The sequence below is a fragment of the Zingiber officinale genome, chromosome 2A, assembly GCF_018446385.1.
Source record: "Zingiber officinale cultivar Zhangliang chromosome 2A, Zo_v1.1, whole genome shotgun sequence".
Lineage (NCBI taxonomy): Eukaryota > Viridiplantae > Streptophyta > Magnoliopsida > Zingiberales > Zingiberaceae > Zingiber > Zingiber officinale.
The window spans coordinates 34258424-34284331 of record NC_055988.1 but is presented as its reverse complement, the minus strand read 5'-3'; the positions used below and the strand labels follow the sequence as shown (position 1 = coordinate 34284331).

The following is a 25908-nucleotide window of genomic DNA, read 5'->3' as shown; positions in this document are numbered from 1 at the left end:
TTGGGTCCTACCATGCTAGTTGCCCGTTGAATGGGGATATTGACGCCGAGCATAATATAGATTATTCTGAGGCGTGAAGTTACAGAGGGATTAAGAAGAAACAAGAGAGAAATAATGAAATAAGAAGTAGCTCAAGATAGGTTTTAAAAAAAAACTTCTTGAGAAAATAAGAGCGGGAAATAAAGAACAAAAGAGATGTAGTCATAATGTGGCTTAAGCGAAACCAATTAATTCAATATCAAAATAACTTATCCCTAAACATCATCTAAGCATAGATTTATATAGCTCTCAAAACCCTCAAAAAAATTTAAACAAAAAAATAACCAACTGGACTTATTCCCTAAGATTTAAGATAAATTAACTATCAAGACTCGGTTCCTAAGATTTAGGACAAAATTAAATATAAAAAATAAACTAAACTTAATTAATGGATAACTACTTAAAAAACCCCAATTTTGGATTCTCTCCTACATCAGTCGCCTGGAGTTGAAGAGAACTCGTCCTCGAGTTTAGGGTGGGTGTATCCAGCTCCAGAGCACAATGACTTAGGTGTTTTACAATAAAAATATCATAATGGCTAGGAAGTCTCAACCTGTAGGTATTGCCATTAATCTTTTCTAGTATCTCACAAGGTCTAATCTTTCGATCTTTGAGCTTGTTGTATTCACCAGCAGGGAAACGGTCACAAGTTAATACAGCCTAAACCATATCACTAATGTCAAAAAGAACTTGACGTCAATGTTGATCTGCCCTGATCTTGTATTCGGTGTTGCTTTCTTGAATAGCTTGCTTAACCTGCTCATGAATAACTCGAAGATGCTTGGCTATATCCTCAGCCTTGGGGTTAGCTTGTCCGGGACCTGAAATAGGGACTAAATCCAGTACCCCAGATGGGTTTCATCCATAAACAACGTTCGAAAGGACTCAAACCAGTGATCCTGTTCTATGATCTATTATATGTGAATTCTGCTTGAGGTAAAACTAGATCCCAATTCTTTGGTTTGGTTCCTGTGAGGCATCTCAGAATATTTCCTAAGCTCTGATTCACTACCTCGGTCTGACCATCTATCTGAGAGTGATAGGTGCTGCTGAAGTTTAGATTTGTCCCTAGCTTTTCCCATAAAGTCTTCCAAAATTGACTGACAAATTTAGTATCACTATCCAAAGTAATAGTTTGAGGAATACCGTGTAAACGCACAATCTCTTTGAAGTAGAGGGTGGCAATCCGAACAACATCCATGGTTTTTTTGCATGCCACAAAGTGAGCCATCTTGGAGAATCAGTCCACCACAATTAGAATAGAATCAGCATTGGTGAGGGTTCCCTTAGATTGCTGACAAACAAAGAAATGGTCCACGAAATGAGCTACGTCACTGGTTAGCTTGGTCCAATAGAAGTCAAAAGAGATGAGGGCTAATGCCTTATCTCGGTCAAAGTGTTCTTCATTATGCAATTCACTGATAATGTGTTGTATATCTAAGAAAGATCTAAAGCTGACAACCTTAATGCTCATGGTAGTAAGCAGGGAAGAATGATAGCTTAGAGCATCTGCAACACAATTAAGACTCCTGGATTGATGCTTCAGTGTGAATGTGAACTCTGGAGGTGCTAGAATGGGTGCTTCGTTCATCTTTTCCTTCACCAGTTGAAAACTAGTTGTAGCCACTTCAGTCCACTTGAACCCATGCCTCTTGAGATACTCAGTGATAAGAGTAATTAAGGTGTTGAAATTTTGGATGAATCGATGATAGAAAGAGGTCAATCCATGAAAATTTCAAATGTAGTGGATGGTTTTTGGCTGCTGCCACTCTAAAACTATATCTATCTTTGATAGATTATTGTTAATGAACAAGTGTTTGGCCTTTATCTTCTCAAAAATTGTGCGAAGGTGATCAAGGTGCAAAGCTCGTGTCGGGCCATAAATGAGGATTGTTGGAGCAATCTAGTGACCCTAGGTTTTGATGTTTGGGCAAAGGTTTAAGTTAGTTTTATTGTTGTATTTGATATGCATTGTGAGTGTGCAGGATACAGGTACAACAAGGAAGTCCAAGTGTGATCTTGGCAAAGGAGGAAAGTCCAAGGATGAGTCTTGGCGGTGTAAGTCCAAGCATGTAGTCTTGGCAATGGATGAAGTCCCGGAGGCGCGACCTCTTGGCAAAGGAAGACCCGACAACAATGACAAGGCCGATGGAAGCTCCAGAAGGTAAGACGTGAAGGATGGGGAGGCATCCGAGGGACGCAAGGCTGATGGAGGAGGCTAGAAGGCTAGGTCTAGGTTGGTCGGGCAGGGACGAGTGCTGAGAGATTGTACTCGGAGTAAAATATAAGAATTAGGGGTTACTGTAGCAGTACTGTAGCGCTACTGTAGCAGTACTGTAGCAGTCGACTGCATGTTTTAGCAGTCGACTGGGGCAGTCGACTGGCAGCGAACAGAATGTGTGAAATCGAGCCGTTGGGGTGTAACGGTCGAATTTCCACAGAGGGCAGTCGATTGCATGTTTTAGCAGTCGACTGGTAGGCGGGGTTTTCAACCCGCGGGCTATAAAACCAAAGCTTGGGAGCTTGGTTTGAGTTGACGAAATTAGACTTGGTTAAGGTCTAATTAGTAGTCTACAAGTGCTCAAGAGTTTTCCTTGTGTCCAAGAGGTCTTGGTGAGTTTGTGGTGAGGTTTCTCCACCCACAAGGAGTTTGAGCTAGCCGGAGGTCTTCCGAGGAGTAATCCACCGACGGATAGGGATCGTCCACCTTACGGACACGCCGTCGAATAGGAGCTTTATCTCCGAACCACGTAAATGATCGTGTAGTTTGGTTTGCATTCTTTCTTGTCTTGTATTTTGTTTAGCTTGTTTATTTTTGTATTATTCCGCTGCGCAAGCTAACAATGTAGGAAGCGAACGATTTGGGTGAGCCGCTATTCACCCCCCTCTAGCGGGCACATCGGTCCCAACAAGTGGTATCAGAGCGAGGGCGCTCTTCTACGGACTAACCGCCAAGAGAGCAAGAAGCTAGAGGAAGAAGAAGATGGAGTCCGAAGGACCGCTCGGATGGGATATCCGAATTCCACCTCCGTACGACAAAGAAGACTTCAATTATTGGAGGAAGCGGTTGGAGACATGGTTCCAAATGGATTGGAGCCAATGGGTTGTCTTGAGTGACCTATTTGAAGCTCCTACGGACAAGAAGGGTAAACGCCTCCAACCTCGGCATTGGACCGAAGAGCAACGAGAGCAATCGGAGGCGGACAAGGAGGTAACAAGAATTTTGCATAATTTACTACCTTCTAATATTTTGTTGAGTGTGGGTGAAACCACAAATGCAAGTGATCTTTGGAAAAAGATCATTGCCTATCATGAAGACCCTATAAAAATCCAAGGAGTGGAAGAGCCCAAGGAGAATGGCTCATTGGTCCAAGAAGAGAAGGACCAATCCGATGTTGACAAGAGGTCAACATTCGAGGAGGAAAAGGAAGAGGAGGAAGAGAAGGAGAAGGAAGAGGTGGAAGAGGAGAGATCTTCCACATCCTCAAGAGATGAAGAAGTGGAAGAGTCCACATCTTCAAGTGAAGAGGAAGAAGAGAAATCCGAGGAAGAGGAGATCTTGGAAGCTCAACCCTCTACCTCAACTACCAAGAAGAGTATAAAGGACCACATCAAATGTTTTGAGTGTGGTAAGATGGGCCACAACAAGAGTAGGTGTCCTTCGCTCAAGAAGGTAAACCCTAAACTCACTAAAGTTAATTTAGAAACTAATGTGAGTTGTAGGAAGAAGAAGAAGGAGAAGAAGCACATTAGGTGCTTTACATGTGGTGAGTGGGGTCACTACCACACAAAGTGCCCAAGGAGAGGAGAGCTCAAGAAATTGGCGCACTTGAAGAAGTGGGAGAAGAAGGGAACTTCCAATGTAAAAACCAAGGTATCATTTAATGAATTCATTCCGTTGACACATGATAAAAAGCATGCTAGAAACAACTCTTATCATCTTAATGTTATTTATCATGAGAATAGGAGGCATGATAACCTTAAGGATAAATATATTCCTCCTCATGCTAGATTTGCCACACCTAAGGTTAGGAAGGTAAATAACAACTTAGGCAATAACACCAAGGATTTTAGATATATGCCTAAAAATAGAAATACTCAAGGATTCAATGAAAAACCAAAATCTAGGGATTTATGGGGTGAAAATCAACTCTTGAGGACAAGACTTGATAATTTAGAAAGGACCTTAACAAGAATAGAAAATATTCTTAGGGGTCAAAATGAGCATAACCTAGGAAAAGCTAGACAAGAGCCATCCAATGGCTATAGAGGTTTGGGATACAAACCTAAAGCCAAGAAGGATGTGACTTCCTTTCATAGGGTTCCATATAGTTATGGGACCAACCCTAGGTTTAGAGGTCAAGTTAAAGATACTAGGGAAGGAATCCCTAAGAGTATTTTTGGCAAGACCAATGTGACTAAGACTTCTAAGAAGTCCAACAAAGTCACAAAGAAGGTCACAAGGGAGGTCATCCCTAAAGTTGATCTAATAAAGGTGACTAAGGCTCCAAAAAGGCCTAATAAAGTCACAAATAAGGTTACAAAGGGAGTTAACCCTAGAAGTGACCTAGTGGAAGTGACCAAGGATTCTAAGAAGCCAAGAAAGGTCCTTAGGAAGGTATCTAGGGAAGTCATCCCTAGTGAGTACCTAGAGCATCCAAGGAGCACCAATAGGTATTGGGTTCCTAGGAACATATTCTCTACACCCTAGATGGGTTTAGAGAGTGTCAACTCAATTGGAAGGTAGTTAACCCAACCTTGGGAAAGTTGACACTTGAGAGCATTTTCAAGGTGATTGTTAACCTTTGAAAATGAAAAGGATGATAAGTGTTACTCTTTGAAAGAGTAAAATGTGTCAAAATTTGAGGAGTTAAATCTAATTTAAATTGACACACTAGAGAGAAGCAAAAGTAATGCCAAATTTGGAATTCGACATTTTCTTATGGAATTAAGGGGAATGTAAACCTTAATCCAAATTGTCACTCTTGGAAAAGAGTAACATGTGGCAAATCTTAAGGAATTATGTTTGAATTAAATTGGCGCAATGTGGAAAAACATAAGAAATACCAAATTGGGATTTTGGTATCTTCTTAGAGTAATTAAAGAAAAATCTAGGTCATAATGTAAGATGTTCACTCTTTGGAAGAGTGAAATGTGACAAACTTTGAGGTTTTGAACTTAATTTAAATTGACACATTTAGAAAAGGATAAGAAATGTCAAGTTGGGATTTTGATATTTTCTTAAAAGGTAAAAGGCAAATCTAAGTTTTTAATTTGATTTCATTTACTCTTGGAAAGAGTAAAATGTGCCATACTTTGAGAAATTTGTTTAAGTTAAAATGACACAAATTTAGAAAGGAAAAATAAATGTCAAAATTGGGTTTTGGCATTTTCATGGAAAATCATGGGCAATTTAGGGTTAAATTTTGAGTTAGCTAGGGTTTAGAATACTTAGATAGGTAATCTAGGTAAATTTTATTTATGCTAACTTGCCATGTTTTGTTTGCCTATTATATGTCATGACATCATATTTATATTTAGCATTCATATTTTATTATGAAAAATACAAAAATACCATGTCATGTCATACATACATCATGTAGCTATAGCTTGCTTTTCATTTTGAAAATTGCTTATTTTGATGTATGCCATGTAACATCATGCATTACTTTAGTTCCCTTTTTATTTAAGGACAAATGACATCTATTATAAATGGTAAATATCCCAACAAGAGGGATTATATCAAGTGACATCCTAGATGGATCTTCATGATTTTTACAATGCCTAGATAGAGATGCATGATCCCTTAGTTTAGGGCAAGACCAAATATACATCTCACAAAGAACTATAAGGTGACTTGTATGTGTTTTAATACATGTTAGATATAAGTGAGATGTTAAGATGGTGAACTAAACTCAAGATGTTGATCTTGTGCATCTTGTTGAGTTTTAGGTTCATCAAAACACATAGTTATGTGTCTTCCAATCATTGGGAAAGCTAATGTACAAGTCATGTGCATTGAGCCCAAAGAACGTGGTTGGATATTGGTTTTGAAAATGATTTCAAAATACTTTTGAAAAACCTTGGTGAAGACTATCTTTTGATAGTAATCATCATTGAAAAGTTAGACACAAATTAGGAGAAAACATTGAAGTTTTCAAGAGTTTTCAAATTTGTGTCAATCTTTGAAAATAGGAAGTATTTTCATAGAAAACTATTTTTCCCTGATAAAGTATACCCTAAATAATGTTTACATGAGTTTTCATGATGAAAACAAGTATGGATTGGTTAAGAAAAACCAAAGTGAAGTTTCGGTTGAGGTTTAGTTTCATTTTTGAATTTTGAACCTCAAAACTTTGAGTTTTGGTTTTACTAATTATTTAGGAACCCCAAGTCATTGTTGGTGCAATGATGGAAGTTTGACCATATTTTTAGGGGGAGTTACGCTTTGGAAAGATAAAAATCTTTTCCAAGACCAAAAGGAGGTCAAGTGTTAAGGTAGCACATGACATTGGTATGAAAGGTGTTACTAAGGACAAGGGAGAGTCATCCAAGGCCAATAAGAAGGAATATGCTAGGGTAGCATATAATTATAGCAAGGATGAGGTGTCCAAGATTAAGGACAAGAAGAAATTAATCAAAGACAAGGTGTCTAAGGTTAAGAAGGTGAGTTTAGTAGGCCAAGTGTCACCCGAGGTGCATCGAAGTGACCTAGCGATAGTGGATGAGTCACTAAGGGAGGTGACTAAGGTTAAGATTCCTAAGGTTAGGAAGAGCCTTTGGGACCCATGGTAGATGGGTTATCAAATGTGCCAAGTGGTTAGGAGACGGACTTAAGTCTCTAACATAGTGGGTTGGCACAATTGAGTTGAGTTTCATGCATAAAAATATGAATTGGGTTCATATTGCATGAAAATTAGTTTTTGATATATAGATGCCATATAAACTAATGCTAGTGATGCATTATGATTTAATATGGGCAAATACATCAAGAGGAAGCCAAAACTAGGACTTTAGGTCAAGGTTCAATTGAACTTTTTAGCTAGTTTTGTGTTTTGTGTCAATCTTGGGATTGGTGATAGATATATTTTTATATATATTTTTCCCAAGTAGATATTGATATAATAGACCTCTCCACAAAATTTGGGGATTTTTGGAGGTCTGTGGAATTTCTGGTGCATTTCTGAAGTTGGCCAGAAAAGGCTGATTTTTTCATGAATAGTGTACCAGTCGACTGGTACAGTTACCAGTCGACTGGTAACACTGTTCACGAGCACAGAATGTCTCTGTAAGCTCGTTTTCATGGGGGCAGTCGACTGGTACTTCTTGCAGTCGACTGATACGGTCTAAAATTGTTTTTCAGCACTAGAAAATGACTAAAAGAGAGGTGAACATGTATGTAATCTTATGGGAAATTAATACATGATGTCTATGGTCATTAGAGGTCAAAGAGTCCGATAATTGGGATATTGTTGGAGCTCTTTTTGATGTATGGCAAAGGGGGAGAAATTTAGGTTTAAGTGGGAAACCTACATACCTTTGCAAGAAATCTTAACTCAAGGGGGAGCTTAGGTGAAGGGGGAGCGATTGCTCATTTATTAGCAAAGGGGGAGAAGTTTACCTCTGCAATAAATCCTAACTCAAGGGGGAGCTTAGGTGAAGGGGGAGCCTAGGATTAGGTTCCATGATTTATGCATGTGTAGATTGCATGTTTATTTGCATTATTATTGATATATTATTTCCCTAACTTAAACGGTTTGCCAAACATCAAAAAGGGGGAGATTGTTGGAGCAATCTAGTGACCCTAGGTTTTGATGTTTGGGCAAAGGTTTAAGTTAGTTTTATTGTTGTATTTGATATGCATTGTGAGTGTGCAGGATACAGGTACAACAAGGAAGTCCAAGTGTGATCTTGGCAAAGGAGGAAAGTCCAAGGATGAGTCTTGGCGGTGTAAGTCCAAGCATGTAGTCTTGGCAACGTAAGTCCAAGTGTAACTTGGCAATGGATGAAGTCCCGGAGGCGCGACCTCTTGGCAAAGGAAGACCCGACAACAATGACAAGGCCGATGGAAGCTCCAGAAGGCAAGACGTGAAGGATGGGGAGGCATCCGAGGGACGCAAGGCTGATGGAGGAGGCTAGAAGTCTAGGTCTAGGTTGGTCGGGCAGGGACGAGTGCTGAGAGATTGTACTCGAAGTAAAATATAAGAATTAGGGGTTACTGTAGCAGTACTGTAGCGTTACTGTAGCAGTACTGTAGCAGTCAACTGCATATTTTATCAGTCGACTGGTGCAGTCGACTGGGGCAGTCGACTGGCAGCGAACAGAATGTGTGAAATCGAGCCGTTGGGGTGTAACGGTCGAATTTCCACAGAGGGCAGTCGACTGCATGTTTTAGCAGTCGACTGGTAGGCGGGGTTTTCAACCCGCGGGCTATAAAACTAAAGCATGGGAGCTTGGTTTGAGTTGACGAAATTAGACTTGGTTAAGGTCTAATTAGTAGTCTACAAGTGCTCAAGAGTTTTCCTTGTGTCCAAAAGGTCTTGGTGAGTTTGTGGTGAGGTTTCTCCACCCACAAGGAGTTTGAGCTAGCCGGAGGTCTTCCGGGGAGTAATCCACCGACGGATAGGGATCGTCCACCTTACGGACACGCCGTGGAGTAGGAGCTTTATCTCCGAACCACGTAAATAATCGTGTAGCTTGGTTTGCATTCTTTCTTGTCTTGTATTTTGTTTAGCTTGTTTATTTTTGTATTATTCCGCTGCGCAAGCTAACAACGTAGGAAGCGAACGATTTGGGTGAGCCGCTATTCACCCCCTCTAGCGGGCACATCGGTCCCAACAAGGATGTCATCCAAGTATACAACCATGAATGTTCCCATAAAAGGTCGTAAAACTTGATGCATGAATCTCATGAACGTGTTGGGTGCATTGGATATTCCGAAAGGTATGACCATCCACTCATACAACCCATGTTGTGTCTTGAAGGCGGTCCTCCATTTATCTCTGGGTGTTATTCAAATATGGTGGTATCCACTCCTAAGATCAATCTTGGAGAAGATCTTTGAACTGGAAAGTTGATCCAACATGTCATCTAAGCGAGGAATCGAAAATATATACTTCACTGTGATTGTGGTAATAGCTCTATTATCAATACACATGCACCACAAACCGTCTTTCTTTGGCACAAGTAGGGAAGGGATTGCACAAGGGTTCATACTCTCACGAGTATAATGTTACGAACCGCAAGTGCATGGATTCATCGTCAGTAATAAAAATATCGATCCCACAGGGATTGGCTATAAGTACTAGCAATTGTTCACTAAGGGTTAGCTAGACTACCAATGGTTATGGATAATCTAGGGAAGAAAGGTCGGGAAGAAGAATCGAGACCTGGTGAGTCGAAGTGTTCACTTGGTTATGAGGAGCTCTAGGAGGTCGATTTCGTTGTGGTGGTATTGATGTGTCACGTTTTATCCTACACTCGCTGTCCTTTAACATGTAATTGCCGGAAGCTAAAGCGGCTATTCTTAAATGCCAAAATAAAGAAGGACCCTAAGAAGGTCTGTTATAGTTTGCCCCTGTCACTAGGGCACCTGGGCAAATCTTGAGGACACGACTCTAATTGGTAAGTCGAGAATAATGGTTAAGAGCTTTGTTTGGTCTCTCGCTTCCTTAAGGGGAATTTGTCTCTCCTTTCAAGGAAGCATCCTAGATGTCCGTGAACGGGTTACCCCTGTCACTAGGGCCCCTCGGGTGTATGATCTAGGGATAATCCCTCTACGAGGTTAACAAATTCTACACAATCAAGCAACATGCAATTAAGACAAAGCATAAAAGATCATCCAACGAGTATAAGCATAATACTAGTTTTACATCAAATCGAACCACAACTACTCTCTAGTCCTAGAACAAGGGATCTACTCCATAAGTGTCAGAGAAATATCCAAAGACATAATGTAGATAAACATACAATCTTCAGACACGGAGAAAGAAAGAAAGAAAGAATATGTTTATCCAATGACGACGAGTGACCTTCGAATCTAATCCTCTGCTTCTAGAGTTGATACGGTGGTGGAAGATCGCTGGATGGAGGTCCAAGATGGTGTGGGATGGCTTCAAGACATTTCTCCAATTGACGGCTCGCTTCCCCGCACTCCCCCTCAAGAAAAAGGGTTAAACCCCTTATATAAACTAGGGTTCGGCTGCGGTGACACGGTCGTGCCAAGATGGCACGGCCTTGTTCATTCTCTTCTCTGGTGGCGCTACATGGCTGTGCCAATTGGCACGACCGTGTGGTGTCTGGCCTCAGTCCCTGCCGCACGGCCGTGCAAGGATGCACGGCCAGGCACTTCCTAGTCTCGGTCAAGGGGTGGCATGGCCATGCATGGTTGCACGGCCGTGTGTTGATCTGCCTCGGTCTCGGTCGCACGGTCGTGCACTTCCCCCTTCACTCTGGTCGCACGACCATGCGAGATCTCACGGCCATGTTCTTTGGCTTGTTCCGGTGCGTCGATAATCGTCATTTTCGCTCCGAAAGTTATCCCTGTCAACACAAAACCAAATAAAGAGCAGATATTCGAACAAAAGAGCATATATAATGAATACCATATGAAAGAGGCAATCATGCAACGAATACATATGCACAAAGTACGTGAATGTGCGCTAAAACATGCGTAAATGATCATAATATTTGCGTACATCACACCCCCAGACTTGATCCTTTGTTTGTCCTCAAGCAAAATGCTACAAACTATGTTCATAAGTTCCTGCAGTGCTTCATAATCCCTAGTGCATTCGTCTAACTCTATCAACTAGTTTCATTGATAAGCATGACTGTGGAGTAATCTAAGTATGGCCTAAGCATAAGTCCTTTGTGCTCGGTGCAGTAAGTAGCTCAAACTTTTCAATTTCAATTCTTTGTCCTAGTTAAGTCGTCATACAATTGAGTTCCTAATGTTCCCGGTGATAGGCACTTACCTGCCACACACTTGGTTCGTTTCCCTTAATTTACACAAGGTCTGAAAGGGTACTTCTCGGAATCAAGAGAAACATAACATTCATTTCCCCAGTAACCTAACTCGGTCTAAAAGGGGTGAATTATTAGTTTCCACTCACGAAAATAGTTTTTTTATCCCTTATTATTTTTTTCTTCTTTTTTTTTCTTTTAATTTTTTTTTGGGTGCTATAGTGTAGCACTTATTACAAATGCGATGCATATGTTGGGATTTGGATTTTTCCAAATGAGCTTCCATGATCCGAGGTTATCCAGTAACCAAAATGTAAGTAAGGAATCACCATGGGAATAAAAGTACTAAACAATTTGGATGAATCATAACTATTTCAAAAGTATATCTACCATTCAAGTTTAGTACTTAAGTGTAGTGAAAATAAGGTCCTTAAGGTTAGGCCAAAACTTATACCCAACTCTGTACAATACTTAGCTTATTTCATGCTACTAAAGATAGAGAAAGAAGATACACCAAACATACTAACACCATTTGGAAACTCATGAACTAAGAAAATGTTAGCTATTTTGCTATCGGTCAAGTAGCGAAAAAAGTAGACGGTTGATATTCTCAAATATACCACAAAATTAAAGATGGGAAAGAAAAATACAAATGAGGTGCAAGTAGAATAAAATGCGAATAAATAAACAAGACTAAATAAAAAAAAGTGCAACAACACCCCCCCCCCCTCAGACTTAGACTTTTCATCGTCCCGATGAAATCAATATGGTGGCGGAGTGGGGGATAAGGAGGCCCTCGATGTGTGTCATGGGGAAATCTAGGGATACCAGGAAGATGGCCAAGGTGTTGATGATATTGATATAGGGCATCTACTTGTTGTCTAGTGATATTCATATCATCTATAAAATTTCTCATCCTTTCCTGGTCAACTTCATAATCTTGGACTAACCCTGTCACCTAACTATGGAAGTCCCTAGTGAACTGAAAATGGTCTCGTACCTCCTTAAACTGATCGCCAAAAAGCTTGAAGCGGCCCTCCAGCAATTGTTGTTGGGCATTGTGCTTCTCGTGAAGGGATTCTAAGGAGGTGCGGAAGTCAGAAAAATCAAATCTAGAGGATCTCGTGCCATAGGCGAAAGAGTGCCTAGGAGGTTTCGGATGTCCGGAAGGCTGCGGGAATCCTGATGACGAAGGCCCTTGGTGGTATTTGATGTCGTCTGCAATGGAGGGAACATTCTCGGGAACCAAATCAGTAATCATCCAGTTCGCTGGGTTGCGAACTAAAGTGTGCTCGGGACAAGGAAGGGGCAATGGAATACCAAAGGTCCTAGGGAAGGCAAACTCATTCTCATCCCGATAAATCATCTTCATAGCGAGACAAGAATCGATGTCGATCCTGTCATTACCATGAACCACCTCTAATCCATCAAGCTCACAACCTAGATTGAATGCTATTTGAGTGATCAATCCGCCAAAAACTATCATTCCCAAAGATGCCTTAGCTGCCTTAAACAAAGTTTGCAGGAAATGAAATCCGGAATCAAAATCCACTTTATTCAACATTGCCCATAGAGAATAGAGTTCTATCTTCTTAACCACTTCATCACTCTCTCCTCGACCAAAGATCGTTTTACTCATCACTCTGTGAAGGTATTTAAAGGTCGGGTTTTGCATCCGGGATGATTTGGCTCTAGAGGGTTCATAAGGGTCTTGTGATCCGGTAATCGACATCCAAAATTCGTTCCACTTAATACCACCATCAAAACCATGCGAACCACCAGTAGGTAACCCAAAACAATCATTAATATCACTAAAGGTCCACCGAACTTCTTTATTCATCATTCTAAAAGTTATGACCCCTGCGTAGTCATCCTCAGAAGGAAATTTAACATCTAACGAGCTTAAAAATTCAAGAACTAGGCGGGGGTAAGTCGGTGCATGGACGTACATTATATCATTCCAATCTAAAGCACTAATCATCCAATCTACGTCATCCCTAATTCCTAGCACATCCATAGTAGTGGGATCCATATATTTAGTGCATAAGATTTTCCTAGCGATAAGAATATCATATCTAGCTTTTTGCTCATGATTTCTAAAAATAATACTAAACTTGTTTTCGTTACCTTCGTCGCGTGCCACCCGCTTTCCTTTGCCCTTAGATGATGAAGCCTTCTCCTTGCCTTTGTCGCCTCCCGGTGTGTCTCCTTCGCCTGATCCACCGCTTTCTCGACGAAGCCTTTTCAAAATCTACGACATGGTACAAGGCTTTGAGGAGTTTCTTGTGGAAATGGATCTTGAGGACGGGAATAGTGAGGAGAAGGAAGGGAAAATAGGGAAGTTTCTTCTCTCTTTTTGGATTTGTGGCTTGAGGATATTTTAGATCCAGGTGTAGATCTAAGCAAAAGTGAGCTCTAGAGGTGAGAAATCAGGGGTGGACGAGGTTTAGTGAAGAGGAGAAGGCTTTTGGGAGAGAGGGAGATGGGAATAGGGTTTCTTGGAAGAGGAGGCAGCGCACACGGGTTGAGACACGCCCGTGTCTTATAGACACGATCAAGTCCAGAGAGATGTCGCACGGTCGTGCCGAATGGCACAGCCTCCTCCTTTCTCCCCTCGGCCGAAATGGCACGTCCGTGACAGTTGGCACGACCCCTATCTTTTTCTCCTCTAAATGAGTCGCACGACCGTGCCAGTTGGCACGGCCTAGATCTTCTTCCTCTTTGGCATGGCTGCATGGTCGTGTCGATTAGCACGACCCGTGCCTCTTCCTTCTCTATGCAAGCCACACAGCCATGCAAAGTTACACGACCCGTGGCTTTAGTCACCACGTTGGCTTCACACGACCGTGTGAAGTCACACGGTCGGCTGCTTCCTTAAGCTCAGAGTGATTCGCTCTTCGTCATTTCGGCTCCTCCATCGTCTCCATGCCCATAAAAACGCTCATGGCCAGCTCATGGAGGCTATGCACATCCTGAAAATGAAATACCCAAAGTAAAATACTAGACTAAAACTCACTAGAGAAATAGAACAACAAAAAGGAATGATGAACTAAAATGGAAGGAAAATCCTTGGGTTGCCTCCCAAGAAGTGCTTATTTTAGATCTTTAGCTCGGCCCCATTTCAGTTACTGTGGACTAAACCCGTGGAAGGATGGCTCTCCTCCTGGGGTTAATGCTCCAGCTTGCGCCTTCAGTTTCGCTCGCGCAGGACAAATGTACTTCGTCGTGCTTGCTGGAGGGGAACTCTCATGGAAATCGTACTCCTCGACTTTGTGTATGTTGATCTTGCGAGAATTTTCCTAAGAAGGGGGGTTGCAGATGAAGGAATTTTATAAATCAAACTTGATCTTTTCTTTGCCGATCTCCAAGGATAACCTGTGACTTTTTACATCGATAATGGCTCCAGCTGTGGCAAGGAATGGTCTTCCAAGGATAATCGGTATCTTAGGGTCTTCCTCCATATCCAAGATAATGAAATATGTGGGAACTATACATCCACCTACTTCAACGGGTATATCTTCCACTATCCCCATTGGGTATCTGCATGAATGGTCAGCTAATTGCGGTGCCATAGTGGTCAATTTAATGTTCTAGAGGTCCAATTTCTTGCATAAAGTGTACGGAAGTAAGCTGACGTTGGCCCCCAAGTTGCAGAAAGCTCTCGGTATGAGTTCAGAACCAATTTTGCATGGTATGGAGAAGCTTCCTGGATCCTGAAGCTTTGGTGGAGAATTCGTCATAAGGAGAGCGCTGCAATTCTCTGTCAATGTCACGGTCTTGAAATTGCCTTTTTGCCTCCTGTTAGATAAAATTCCCTTTAAAAATTTCACGAACTTCGACATTTGGTGCAGCGCATCTATCAGTGGTACTTCTATGCAGATTTCTTTTATCTTCTTCAGGAACCGGTTGAACTCTTTGTCTTTCTGGGATGCTATAAACTTCTGAGGAAAAGGGATCGTCTGATTCTGTGGGGCAGCTTGAAGAGTTTCTTCAATCTTTTTAGTAGCCTCTTCTCCATCCCTGTTTTGAGTTTGATTGGGCAATAGGAGAAAGGGTTCTTTCTCTGAGTCAAGCTCCTTTTGAGTAGTGAGTTAGGGATCTCCCATAGTACATCCGCTCCTCAGCTCAATGCGGTTGCAATGTTCCACTAGATTTAAATCTAGCTTCCCTGGGAATGTGCCTTGTGCTCTTGAGACGGACTGAGCTATCTGAGCTATCTGGCTGTCTTGCATCTTCTGGTGTTTTTTGGAGTTTTCCAACCTTTGAGTCAGTTGTTTGATCTCGTTTCTCATCTCCTTTTGCTCTGAGAGAGCTTCCTCAAGCATCTTTTCAATCCTGGACAGTTGTGAAGGTTGTTGTTTTTTGTAGGTCTGTTGTCCAGATTGGTGGTTCTGCTACCCAGGCTGATAATTCTGATGTACTGGTCCTTGATCTTGATTATTTCGATATGAGAAATTGGGGTGATTCCCTCATCCAGGGTTGTATGTACTGGAGTACAGATTATTCTGCCTCTGATTGTAGCTGGTTATTGCATCACACTGCTCAAGTTGGTTCATCTGTGCCTGTATCAGCCCAAAGGGGTAGGTGTCTTGAGCGTGATCCGTACAGCCGTGTTGCCTCCCATGGCATCAAATTTCTTGGTCAGAGCGTCCAGCTTTGCAGACATGAGTGTAACTGCATCTACATCGAATTTCCCTGACACTTTAATTGGATTCCCCGTAAAAGAGCCACTGGATCTTTCAAATGTCCATTGATGGTGGTTCTGCGCCACATTCTCTATGATCTCTTTAGCTTCATCGAGACTTTTGTTCATCAGTGCTCTTCCTACTGCAGAATCAAGAGATACCTTCGTGTGATAATTTATCCCATTCTAGAAGGTATGCAGAACCAACCATTTTTCAAGGCCATGATGGGGGCACTGTCTTAGCATACTCTTGAATCTGTCCCAAGCTTCAAATAATGATTCTGAGTCTATCTATTTGAAGCTGGTAATCAAGTTCCTCATGTGAGCAGTTTTGCTAGGTGGGTAGAACTTATCCAGAAACTTCTGCTCACACTGCTCCCAGGATGATATGTTGTTCGCTGGAAGGGAGTTCAGCCACTGCTTGGCTCTGTCTTTCAGGAAAAACCCAAAGAGAAGTGGTCTGACTGATTCTGGAGGGATCCCGTTCACCTTCATAGTGCCACAGATCTCGTAGAACAGCTCTAGGTGGTGGTTTGGGTCCTCATGTGGTCCTCCTCCGAATTAATTTTGCTGGACCATGTGGATTACTGCGGGCTTGATTTCAAAGTTGTTGGCTTCAATGGGCGGTCGAGTGATGCTGGACCGAACCCCTCGTGCATATGGTGTCGCATAATCTTTCAGCAGTTTGTCAACCATTTCTGAGGATTCTTGTGCTGCTTGGAATGCTTTCTGTAGATTTCTTCTCCTCAAAAAGGTCCTGTCAATCTCTGGATCGAAGGGTAGTAGCTGTCCTGAAAGGTTAGCTCTAGGCATGCAACAATAAGGTACGAAATATGATAGCAGAATAAAAAAATAAATAAATAAATAAAATGAATGCGGAAAACTAAGGAAAGAAAAGAAAACCTAGTCTAATCTAATATGATTTTGCTAATGTTATAGACACAGTCCCCGGTAACAGCGCCAAACACTTGTTACGAATTGCAAGTGCTCGGATTCGTCATCAGTAATAAAAATATCGATCTCACAGGGACTGGTTATAAGCACTAGCAATTGTTCACTAAGGGTTAGCTAGACTACCAATGGTTGTGGATAATCTAGGGAAGAAAGGACAGGAAGAAGAATCGAGAGCTGGTGAGTCGAAGTGTTCACTTGGTTATAAGGAGCTCTAGGAGGTCGGTTTCATTGTGGTGGTATTGATGTGTCACATTTTATCCTACACTCGCTATCCTTTAACATGCAATTGCCGGAAGCTAAAGCGACTATTCTTAAATGCCAGAATAAAGAAGGACCCTAAGAAGGCTTGTTATGGTTTACCCCTGTCACTATGGCACCTGGGCAAATCTTGAGGACACGACTCTAATTGGTAAGTCGATAATAGTGGTTAAGAGCTAAGTTTGGTCTCTCGCTTCCTTGAGGGGAATTTGCCTCTCCTTTCAAGGAAGTATGCTAGATGTCCGTGAACGGGTTACCCCTGTTACTAGGGCCCCTCGGGTGTACGATCTAGGGATAATTCCTCTACGAGGTTAACAAGTTCTACACAATCAAGCAACATGCAATTGAGACAAAGCATAAAAGATCATCCAACGAGTATAAGCATAATACGAGTTTTACATCAAACCGAACCACAACTACTCCCTAGTCCTAAAACAAGGGATCTGCTCCATAAGTGTCAGAGAAATATCCAAAAAGCATAATGTAGATAAACATACAATCTTCAAACACGGAGAAAGAAAGAAAGAATATGTCTATCCAATGATGACGAGTGGGCTTCGGATCTAATCCTCTGCTTCTGGAGTCGATACGGTGGTGGAAGATCGTTGGACGGAGGTCCAAGACGGCGTGGGATGGCTTCAAGACATTTCTCCAACTGATGGCTCGCTTCCCCACGCTCCCCCTCGAGAAAAATGGTTAAAACCCTTATATAGACTAGGGTTCGGCTGCGGCGACACGACCGTGCCAAGATGGCACGACCGTGTTCATTCTCTTCTCTGGTGGCGCTGCCGGCCGTGCTAATTGGCACAGTCGTGTGGTGTCTGGCCTCGATCCCTACCGCACCGTCGTGCAAGGATGCACGGCCGGGCACTTCCTGGTCTCGGTCAAGGGGTGGCACGACCATGCAGGGTTGTACGATCGTGTGTTGATCTGCCTCGGTCTTAGCGGCATGGCCGTGCAGGGTTGCACGGTCGTGCACTTCCGCTCTTCGGTCTGGTCACACGGTCGTGCAAGATCGCATGGTCATGTTCTTTGGCTTGTTCCGGTGCGTCGATAATCGCCATTTTCGCTCCGAAAGTTGTCCCTGTCAACACAAAACCAAACAAAGAGTAGATATCCGAACAAAAGAGCATATATAATGAATACAAGATGAAAGAGGCAATCATGCACTGAATACATATGCACAAAGTACGTGAATGTGCGCTAAAATATGCGTAAATGATCATAATATTTGTGCACATCATATAACCTTTTCTCAATAGCTCCACAACTTGTCATTGTAGTTTTTCAGCATCCTTAGGGCTAACACGGTATGTCAGCCGGTTAGGTAAGTTTAACTCCGGAATGAGGTTAATCTGGTATTGAATGTCTCTCCTAGAGGAAAGTCCTGAAGGAAGGTCTTCAGCCATCAAATTAGCAAAGTCGGATAGGAGTTGTTGCACCTCAGCTGGTAGATCCAAGTCTAAGTCTATTTTATCACTTTTATAAGGAAGCAAAGTATAGACCATGTCTTCGTACTTCATATTGTTCAAAAATCTGGACATAGAAAGTAGTGTAGAGTTATTAGTTACCAAATCTAAAGAGATTCCATCTCGTCCAAACTTCGAATAGAGTGCAACCACGTCAGAAGACCATGATCTCATCATCTTATTTGTAAGTATCCTTGATCGTCCTTCTTATAGATTCAAAAGGAAAGTTGGTAGCTTTATTTTCTTCTCATTACAACTCCAAGGGGAACAAAGCCATGTTGGATGGTACGAGATGACTGTGTCACTGGATGCTTCTGCAACGGGCAGGTTCCGAATGAGGAAGCCCAACACCGTGATCGTAATATCCAGGATATAATGATGATTGAGGATTTGTAAAAGCAAGTTGTAGAATTAACCCAACGTCGGGCAGCACGGGATTTTGAAGATCATGAGATCTCTCATCATAACTCTGAGTCTACTTTTGAGAATCCATATCACCATCGTACTATGTACCGAGAACACCATGGTCGAGAGGAACAATATGGGGACTTTGGTTTCCAAGTTGATCTTCCTGATTTTTTTGGCACGAGTAGGGAAGGGACTGCACAAGGGCTTATACTCTCACAAGTATAACCTTGTCGTTGTAGTTTTTTAGCATCCTTAGGGCTAACAAGGTATACCGGCCGGTTAGGTAAGCTTGACCTTGGAACGAGGTCAATCTGATATTGAATGTCTCTCCTAAAGGAAAGTCTCGGAGGAATGTCTTTAGCCATCAAATTAGCAAAGTCGGATAGGAGTTGTTGCACCTCAGCTGGTAGATCCAAGTCTAGGTCAATTTTATTGCTTTTGTAAGGAAGCAAAGTATAGACCATGTCTTCGTGTTTCATCTTGTTCAAAAATATGGACATAGAAAGTAGTGTAGAGTTATTAGTTACCAAATCTGAGGGATTCCATCTCATCCAGACTCCGAATAGAGTGCAACCACGTCAGAAGACCACGAACTCATCATCTTCCTTGTAAGTAGCCTCGATCGTCCTTCTTCAAGATTCCAAGGGGAACATAGCCATGTTGGATGGTACGAGATGATTGTGTCACTGGATGCTCCTACATCAGACGCCCCAGGTTGAAAAGAACTCGTCCTTGAGTTCAAAATAATGTCTTCAACATTCATAGTCTCCCTTTTCTTCGCATTGTCTTCCGATACGGCACAAACTGCATCCTCAAATAAGACCAAATTCTCATGGGCATCACCATAGAGTACCTCGTCAACTTCATCATCAAATATCGGTTCGTCTAGTGCTTCGATCTCATCTTCGTCGTAAATTGGATCACTGAATAATTCAATCTTGTCGTCGTCTTCGTTGCCTCCTGCAATTGGATGATCGAGAGAGTAGGACTGGTCGTCCTCGATGTTGTCGAGGTCCGCATCCTCATGGTTGTCTCCGCCGCCGTGAGAGGAAGGGGGGGCGTAGAGGCACTAGGGAGTTGGTGTTCTCTCAAAGTTGTAGATGGTGGGGTGGTTGAACCTGTATTTCTCAAAACTAAACTTGTGCTTGGACAACTCTTCTTGATTGGAAATTAGAGATTTTTCAAAAGGGGAATAAAGGAACTTACGATATTTATGTTCTCGTGTCGCTAGACGTTGAGATAACTTTGTGACTTGTCTCTGTAGATACTGAATCTTGTCTTGGGTGCTACGACCACAATGTGAAGCTTCCTTAGCCAGAACCTGCCTTTCACGATCATGACCACGTCCACAATGACCCTCCATTGGATCTTAATGAGCTCTGATACCAACTGATGTCGGGTAGAATATAGATTATTCTGGGGCGTGAAGTTACAGAAGGATTAAGAAGAAACAAGAGAGAAATAATGAAATAAGAAGTAGCTCAAGATAGGTTTTAAAAAAACCTTCTTAAGAAAATAAGAGCGGGAAATAAAGAACAAAAGAGATGTAGCCGTAACATGGCTTAAGCGAAATCAATTGATTCAATATCAAAATAACTTGTCCTCAAACATCATCTAAGCATAAGTTTATGTAGCTCAAAACTCTCAAAAAAATCTAAACAGAAAAATAATCAACTAGACTTATTCCCTAAGATTTAGGATAAATTAACTATCAAGACTCGATTCCTAATATTTGGACAAAATTAAATATAAAAAATAAACTAAACTTAATTAATAGATAACTACTTTAAAAAACTCCAATTTTGGATTCTCTTCTGCATCAGATATGCTCAAGAAACCAAGCATATGACATAAATAAATAATTGGATTAGATTTACTATTTATGGACAAAACTAACTCCATATGCAAGACTCACATGAAGTAGACCAATAAATCCCTTCATATATAGCTACACCACCATATGGCTAGGAGTCTTTGCTACAAATACTTCTCCAAATATCCAGAGTTAAGGAGCAATATAATTATATATTGCCTCAACCCAATTATAAATTTCTAAGTTATTGATATCATCGACAATATCTATAAGTCCTATAGGTAATTTATAAGTAGAAGAAGCAAATAAAATAGAAGAAAAAATATACAAAATATAAAATTCACAAAACAACCTAGCATCAACATTTGAATTCATGCGGAGATAACATTTCTTTATTAGGTCTTCTAATCTAGATCGATCTAGCACTTTCCTTGGAAAATATCTGGTATGCACTTTTCCAAAAGCAACCTTCGAATTCATCTTTGAATGCATGACTCTATCTAAGATTCTGAGCAATAGTGCTATGTCTTTGGTTGTGAAGGTCACACCCACATTATGAAATTTAAAAATTTTACCTTCTAAATCCAGTTCTCAAATATGTTAACAAGTAATCCCATAAGTGGAATTTTCAGTATGCTAACAAAAGACACAAATGGGCTACTGTTATAATGCTAATATGTTTTTCATGGAATTTCATTCCTGAATGCTCTTTTCCCTTCCCCTTACCCTTTGGGGAAGTTTGACCAAAGAAATTTAAGAAATACCCCAATTTACTCATCTAATGTAGCTTTTTTTCCAACAGTTGATGTAGATGTTTGCATTTCCTGTAGTATACAAATAAAACAAATCAACCTTTTTAATTAAACAAACTAATAACATTCAAATTAAGTAACACTTTTTAGCCAATTTATTTTGATGAATTTTACATACTTAAATAAAAACTAAATATAGTCTACCAGTAGTCCTAGTAATTGAATGAACACATCAAAGGATTTGTAAACATTATTCGTAGTAGATGATGGTACTAAAATGCTGCAATTTTTTTCACAAACCTCAATTACCTATCGCTATCATACTGATTCCGCCAATTCAATCACATTAATTTTCTTAAACTAATTTAAACTAAGCAAACATATTTTGCTTATATTTTTTTAACTGATAAAAATTATTTCACTTGGGAAGATGGTGGATTCTTTGTCATTTGAAATATCATTAATACTATAATCTTTGTTCGCCACTCACTTAGAACTAATTCTTCGGGGTAACAAACACCAGTTGAAGGGATGGAAGACTTGTACTAATAAGGAATGAATCTGTCTTTGGTGAAGCACTGAGAGCTATCGTTCAAGATTTCGTCGATGAGACCTGGTCTTGCCTAATGAAAGCGCTGATGAACACTCAATGGAGTCAGCCAGTGACGTCAAAGTTGCCTTTTACGTTATCACCAATGGGAACTAGGGTTTCCAAATTTGGCGATAAAGCGGTAGCGAGGAGGTGTCGGGATTTTTTTACGGGAAAACATGCAACTAATTCGGTGGCATATCTCGAATTCTCGTTTAAACTATGCTTTGGAAGCACGTCGGAAGGGTAAAATGGGAATTTCACACAAGTCAGGCTATGCGATTTGAACATTTCCAAAATACCTATGTGATTTAGAGAAAAGTAAAACTTTTTATGTTGTTTGGTAAATCGCCATTTAAAATAAGAGTACTTTATATGTGCTTAATTTTGAATAATCTTATATATTAAATTTTTAGTCATTCAAAAAATAGTTTAATACGCTTTATTCACAAAATAATTATGGGCAAAAGTTAAAAGTATTTTTTTCCTCGAAATCAACGAGATCACGCCCTATACTAATTTTTTTTTTATGCCACATTCTCTTGTACAATTATCCAACTATCCTTTTGTACATTATTTACTTCGGACACCTACATCTCTCGCTTATATTCCTACCTAAACCTTGATTCGGCTTATGTTGTAATAATTATGGAATTGTAGCCATTACAACTACAACAATTGTAGTAGTTGTTGGTGCAATCGATCTCTAGTCAAGGTTGACCAAGTTGCCAATATTGAGTTGATTCGAGTTGGAGCTTCAATATTTGATCAATATATTATTTGGTTGACTGAGATATCAAGTATGTTAAAGTTGATCAAATACTTGACACTCAATCAATATGTTAAGTTGGTTGAGCGAAAAGTCAAGTAGGTCAAGGTTGACCAGATACTTGATAAGATATAAAAATTCTAAGTGGGTCACAGTCGACTGAACACTTGGAAGTTTGAAGTCCAAAATGGAGTTACCACGAAACTGAAAGTCCAAGTGGGTCATGGTTGACTAGACACTTAGTGATCCGAAATCCAACAAGTAGTTGGCAAGAAAAAAGTTTATGTGGATCACGATTGACTAGATACTTGCAGTTAGAAGTCCATCATGGAGTTGACATGAGATGGAAAGTCTAAGTAGGTCACGATTGATTAGACACTTTTAGTCGAAAGTACAATATAGAGTTGGCACAAGACAGAAAGTTCAAGTGGATCACGGTTAACCAGACATTCAGTGATCGGAAGTCCAATAGGTAGTTAGCAAAAAAAAAGTCCAAGTGAATCACGGTTGACCAGACACTTGGCGTTTAGAAATCCAACAAGGAGTTAGCATGAGACATGAAGTCTCGACAGGTCAAGATTGATGGGATGTTAGACAACAATAAAATCCTAACAGGTCAAGGTTGATCAGATATTAGGCAATGAGGAAGTCTTGACAGAGCAAACTTTAAAAAACCATAACTTTTGACTCGGATATCAAAATGAGGAGATCTAAGACGCAAAATGGAACTCATTCAGAGATCTATATTTTTACTAATATTAGTCGATTGATTATGGGCATTAGTTGACTAATTTCAATTAGAACCGAATAGAAGTAAATTAATTTAATTGTTCGACTCAACTAATGGCATCAATCGACTGATCGTTGATATCAGTCGAATGATAGCTTCAAAAATTGAATAGAAGCAAGTTGATTCAACTACTCGACTCGAATGATGACATCAATAGATTGATGGTTGATATAAATCGACTGATGCAACAGAAGCAGGTCGATTCAATTGTAAGATTCAACTAATTACTATCAGTTAATTGACTGGATGAATCAGTCGACTGATGTTTAAATAATCAATAAAATCAAATAGATTTTAGAAGGTTTAGAGGCTATTTAACTACAAGAATAGCGCCAAAGACTATATCAATCGACTGATGGATAAGATAAGTCAACTGATAAGCGGAAATCAGCCCTGACCTATATACTTTAAAAGTGGGATTTCCAGATGTTTTTCATAATCGGTTCTTGAGAGGTTAGAGGCAAAGTGCTACATTTCCTACCATCAAGAGGCAATCCAAAGTGACAAACAGTGATTCGAAGCAAAGTTTACTTGTAAAGTTATAACTTTCATTTATGTTTGTGTATTTGTTTTGTATTTCATTTTCGTGTTGTTTTTGTAACAATAGGTTTTGTAAGAGGTTTCTCAGCATCCTAAAGGTATTTGAGAAGGGGAAGATTTAATGATGGTAGATCGCTAGGACTAAGCATTAGATTGATTGTCACCTTAAGAAGTGGATACCAAGTAAAACCAAGGTGTTTTGCATGTGGCGTCAAGTTTGATTCAAGTATTCCATTGCGCATTCGAATAATGAGCCCGCAATCGAGATGAAGTGATCGAAGTTATTCACCCCCTAGCTTGAACTGGTCCTAACAGTAACTACGATTTCGTAGCTACCACTGGCAGAGCCAACCTGGGTGATCTACTCGGGTTGTGGGCTACACCGATGTCGTTACCCAAACTGCTCCCTCTTTCTCTCATGTTTTCTTTCTTTCTTCCATGGTAAATCTAGGTTTTTTCCTTTTTGACGGCCATCGGGCTTCCGAGCGAGCTACAGTTCGGGTAGCCTTGAACGTGGCTCCACCATTGGTAGCTGCTACAGTAAAAACAGTTATAGCAGCTACACAACCGTAGTTACTACAACATGAAAACAAACTTTAATAAAGAGGATTAAAGTTTTTTCTAACCCTCGAAAAGGCTTTAAAAGATGTTTTTTAAATCTAAGAACGGGTCATTACGGATCAAGAAACTAATCTGATATGTGTATTTTTGAGTTCATTTATGATAAACTATTCCAAGTCTAGGTCCAGAAACTAATTTGATGTCTGCATCTTTGAGTTCATTTTTGATAAACTAATTTGAGTCTCGAGAAACTAATTAGATGTGTACATCTTTGAGTTCGTTTCTGATAAATTAATCCGAGTCTAGGTCGAGAAACTAATCAGACGTGTGCATCTTTGAGTTCATTTTCTGATAAATTAATTCAAGTCTAGGTCGAGAAACTAATCCTTTGTGTCCATTTTGACTTTGTTTCTGATAAACTAATTCAAATCTGGGTTGAAAAATTAATCCAATGTGTGCATCTTTCAATTCGTTTCTGATAAACTTATCCATTTGAAGGTTTAAAAACTAATCTAATATAAGCTTTTCAATTGTCAACGAGTCTTTTTAAATTCTCCCCAAAAGCTAAAAAGACATGATGAGAATATATTTGAAATTCTCCATCAACCCCTTAACTCACCACTCTCAGTTGTAATCGTAGTAGCTACACTTCTAAAACTGCTACAACTATTATAGTTGTAGCAGTTATGAAATCGTAGTTGCTACAACTATATTTCGTAAATACTACAACTATTATAGTTATAGCAACTACAAAACCGTAGTTGCTACAACTATGTACCAGTTACGTAACCATGTATGCTACAACTATGTGGCAGCTAAGTTATAGCAGCTACAAGTACGTAGCTACTACAACGCACCAATTTAAGCGAGAAAAAATATTAGAGAAATAACAATGGTCTATAGCTATTATAATTATGTGGCAGCTTAGTTGTAGTAACTATGGATTCATAGTTGCTACAATATATCGATTTAGGTGGGAAAAATAGAAGAGAGATAATAGTATGAATAAGCTGATATTATACCTAGGGTAGTTAGATAATTATATATAAAGGCACCCTTTTGATAAAAAAAAAAAAATTAAAATAGTTTTAAGAATAAAAAAAGCTAAATAAATTTAAAAATAACACTGAACCTGTTAGTATTAGCTCTAGTGCCAATTATGAGATGATTGTAAAAGGCTCATTTTTGTATCATATATTTTACTATTAATAAAAGGCAAAATTGGTTATTATATTTATTTCAGTTCAATGCTGATTGAATAAGTATAATAATGTCCTTGGATAGTAGGTTCTTATCTACAGCATATCAATTGGTTGA

The 25908-nt window shown here is 40.2% G+C and overlaps 1 protein-coding gene and 1 pseudogene across 1 annotated transcript; one reads left to right on the top strand and one right to left on the bottom strand.

Annotated features, from left to right (window-relative positions):
• Window positions 1-14594: 14594 nt before the first annotated feature.
• LOC122043627 lies at window positions 14595-15817 on the bottom strand. Its single transcript, XM_042604235.1, has 4 exons — window positions 15611-15817; window positions 15502-15566; window positions 15205-15339; window positions 14595-15024 (listed from the first exon to the last, which is right to left on the bottom strand). The coding sequence occupies exons 1-4, from the start codon at window positions 15815-15817 to the stop codon at window positions 14595-14597; spliced, it is 837 nt and encodes a 278-aa protein (XP_042460169.1).
• Window positions 15818-15905: 88 nt separating this feature from the next.
• LOC122044651 lies at window positions 15906-15977 on the top strand (annotated as a pseudogene).
• The last annotated feature ends 9931 nt before the right edge of the window (window positions 15978-25908 follow it).

Bases quoted from the DNA above. Each gene is read 5' to 3' on its own strand.
- LOC122043627 (XM_042604235.1), bottom strand. From the start codon at position 15,817: ATGAACAAAAGTCTCGATGAAGCTAAAGAGATCATAGAGAATGTGGCG. The intron at 15,567-15,610 runs GTACGGATCACG...GGGCTGATACAG, and splicing joins CCATGGGAGGCAACACGGCT to GCACAGATGAACCAACTTGA. The intron at 15,025-15,204 runs GTCCGTCTCAAG...AACTCAAAACAG, and splicing joins CAGATAGCTCAGATAGCTCA to GGATGGAGAAGAGGCTACTA.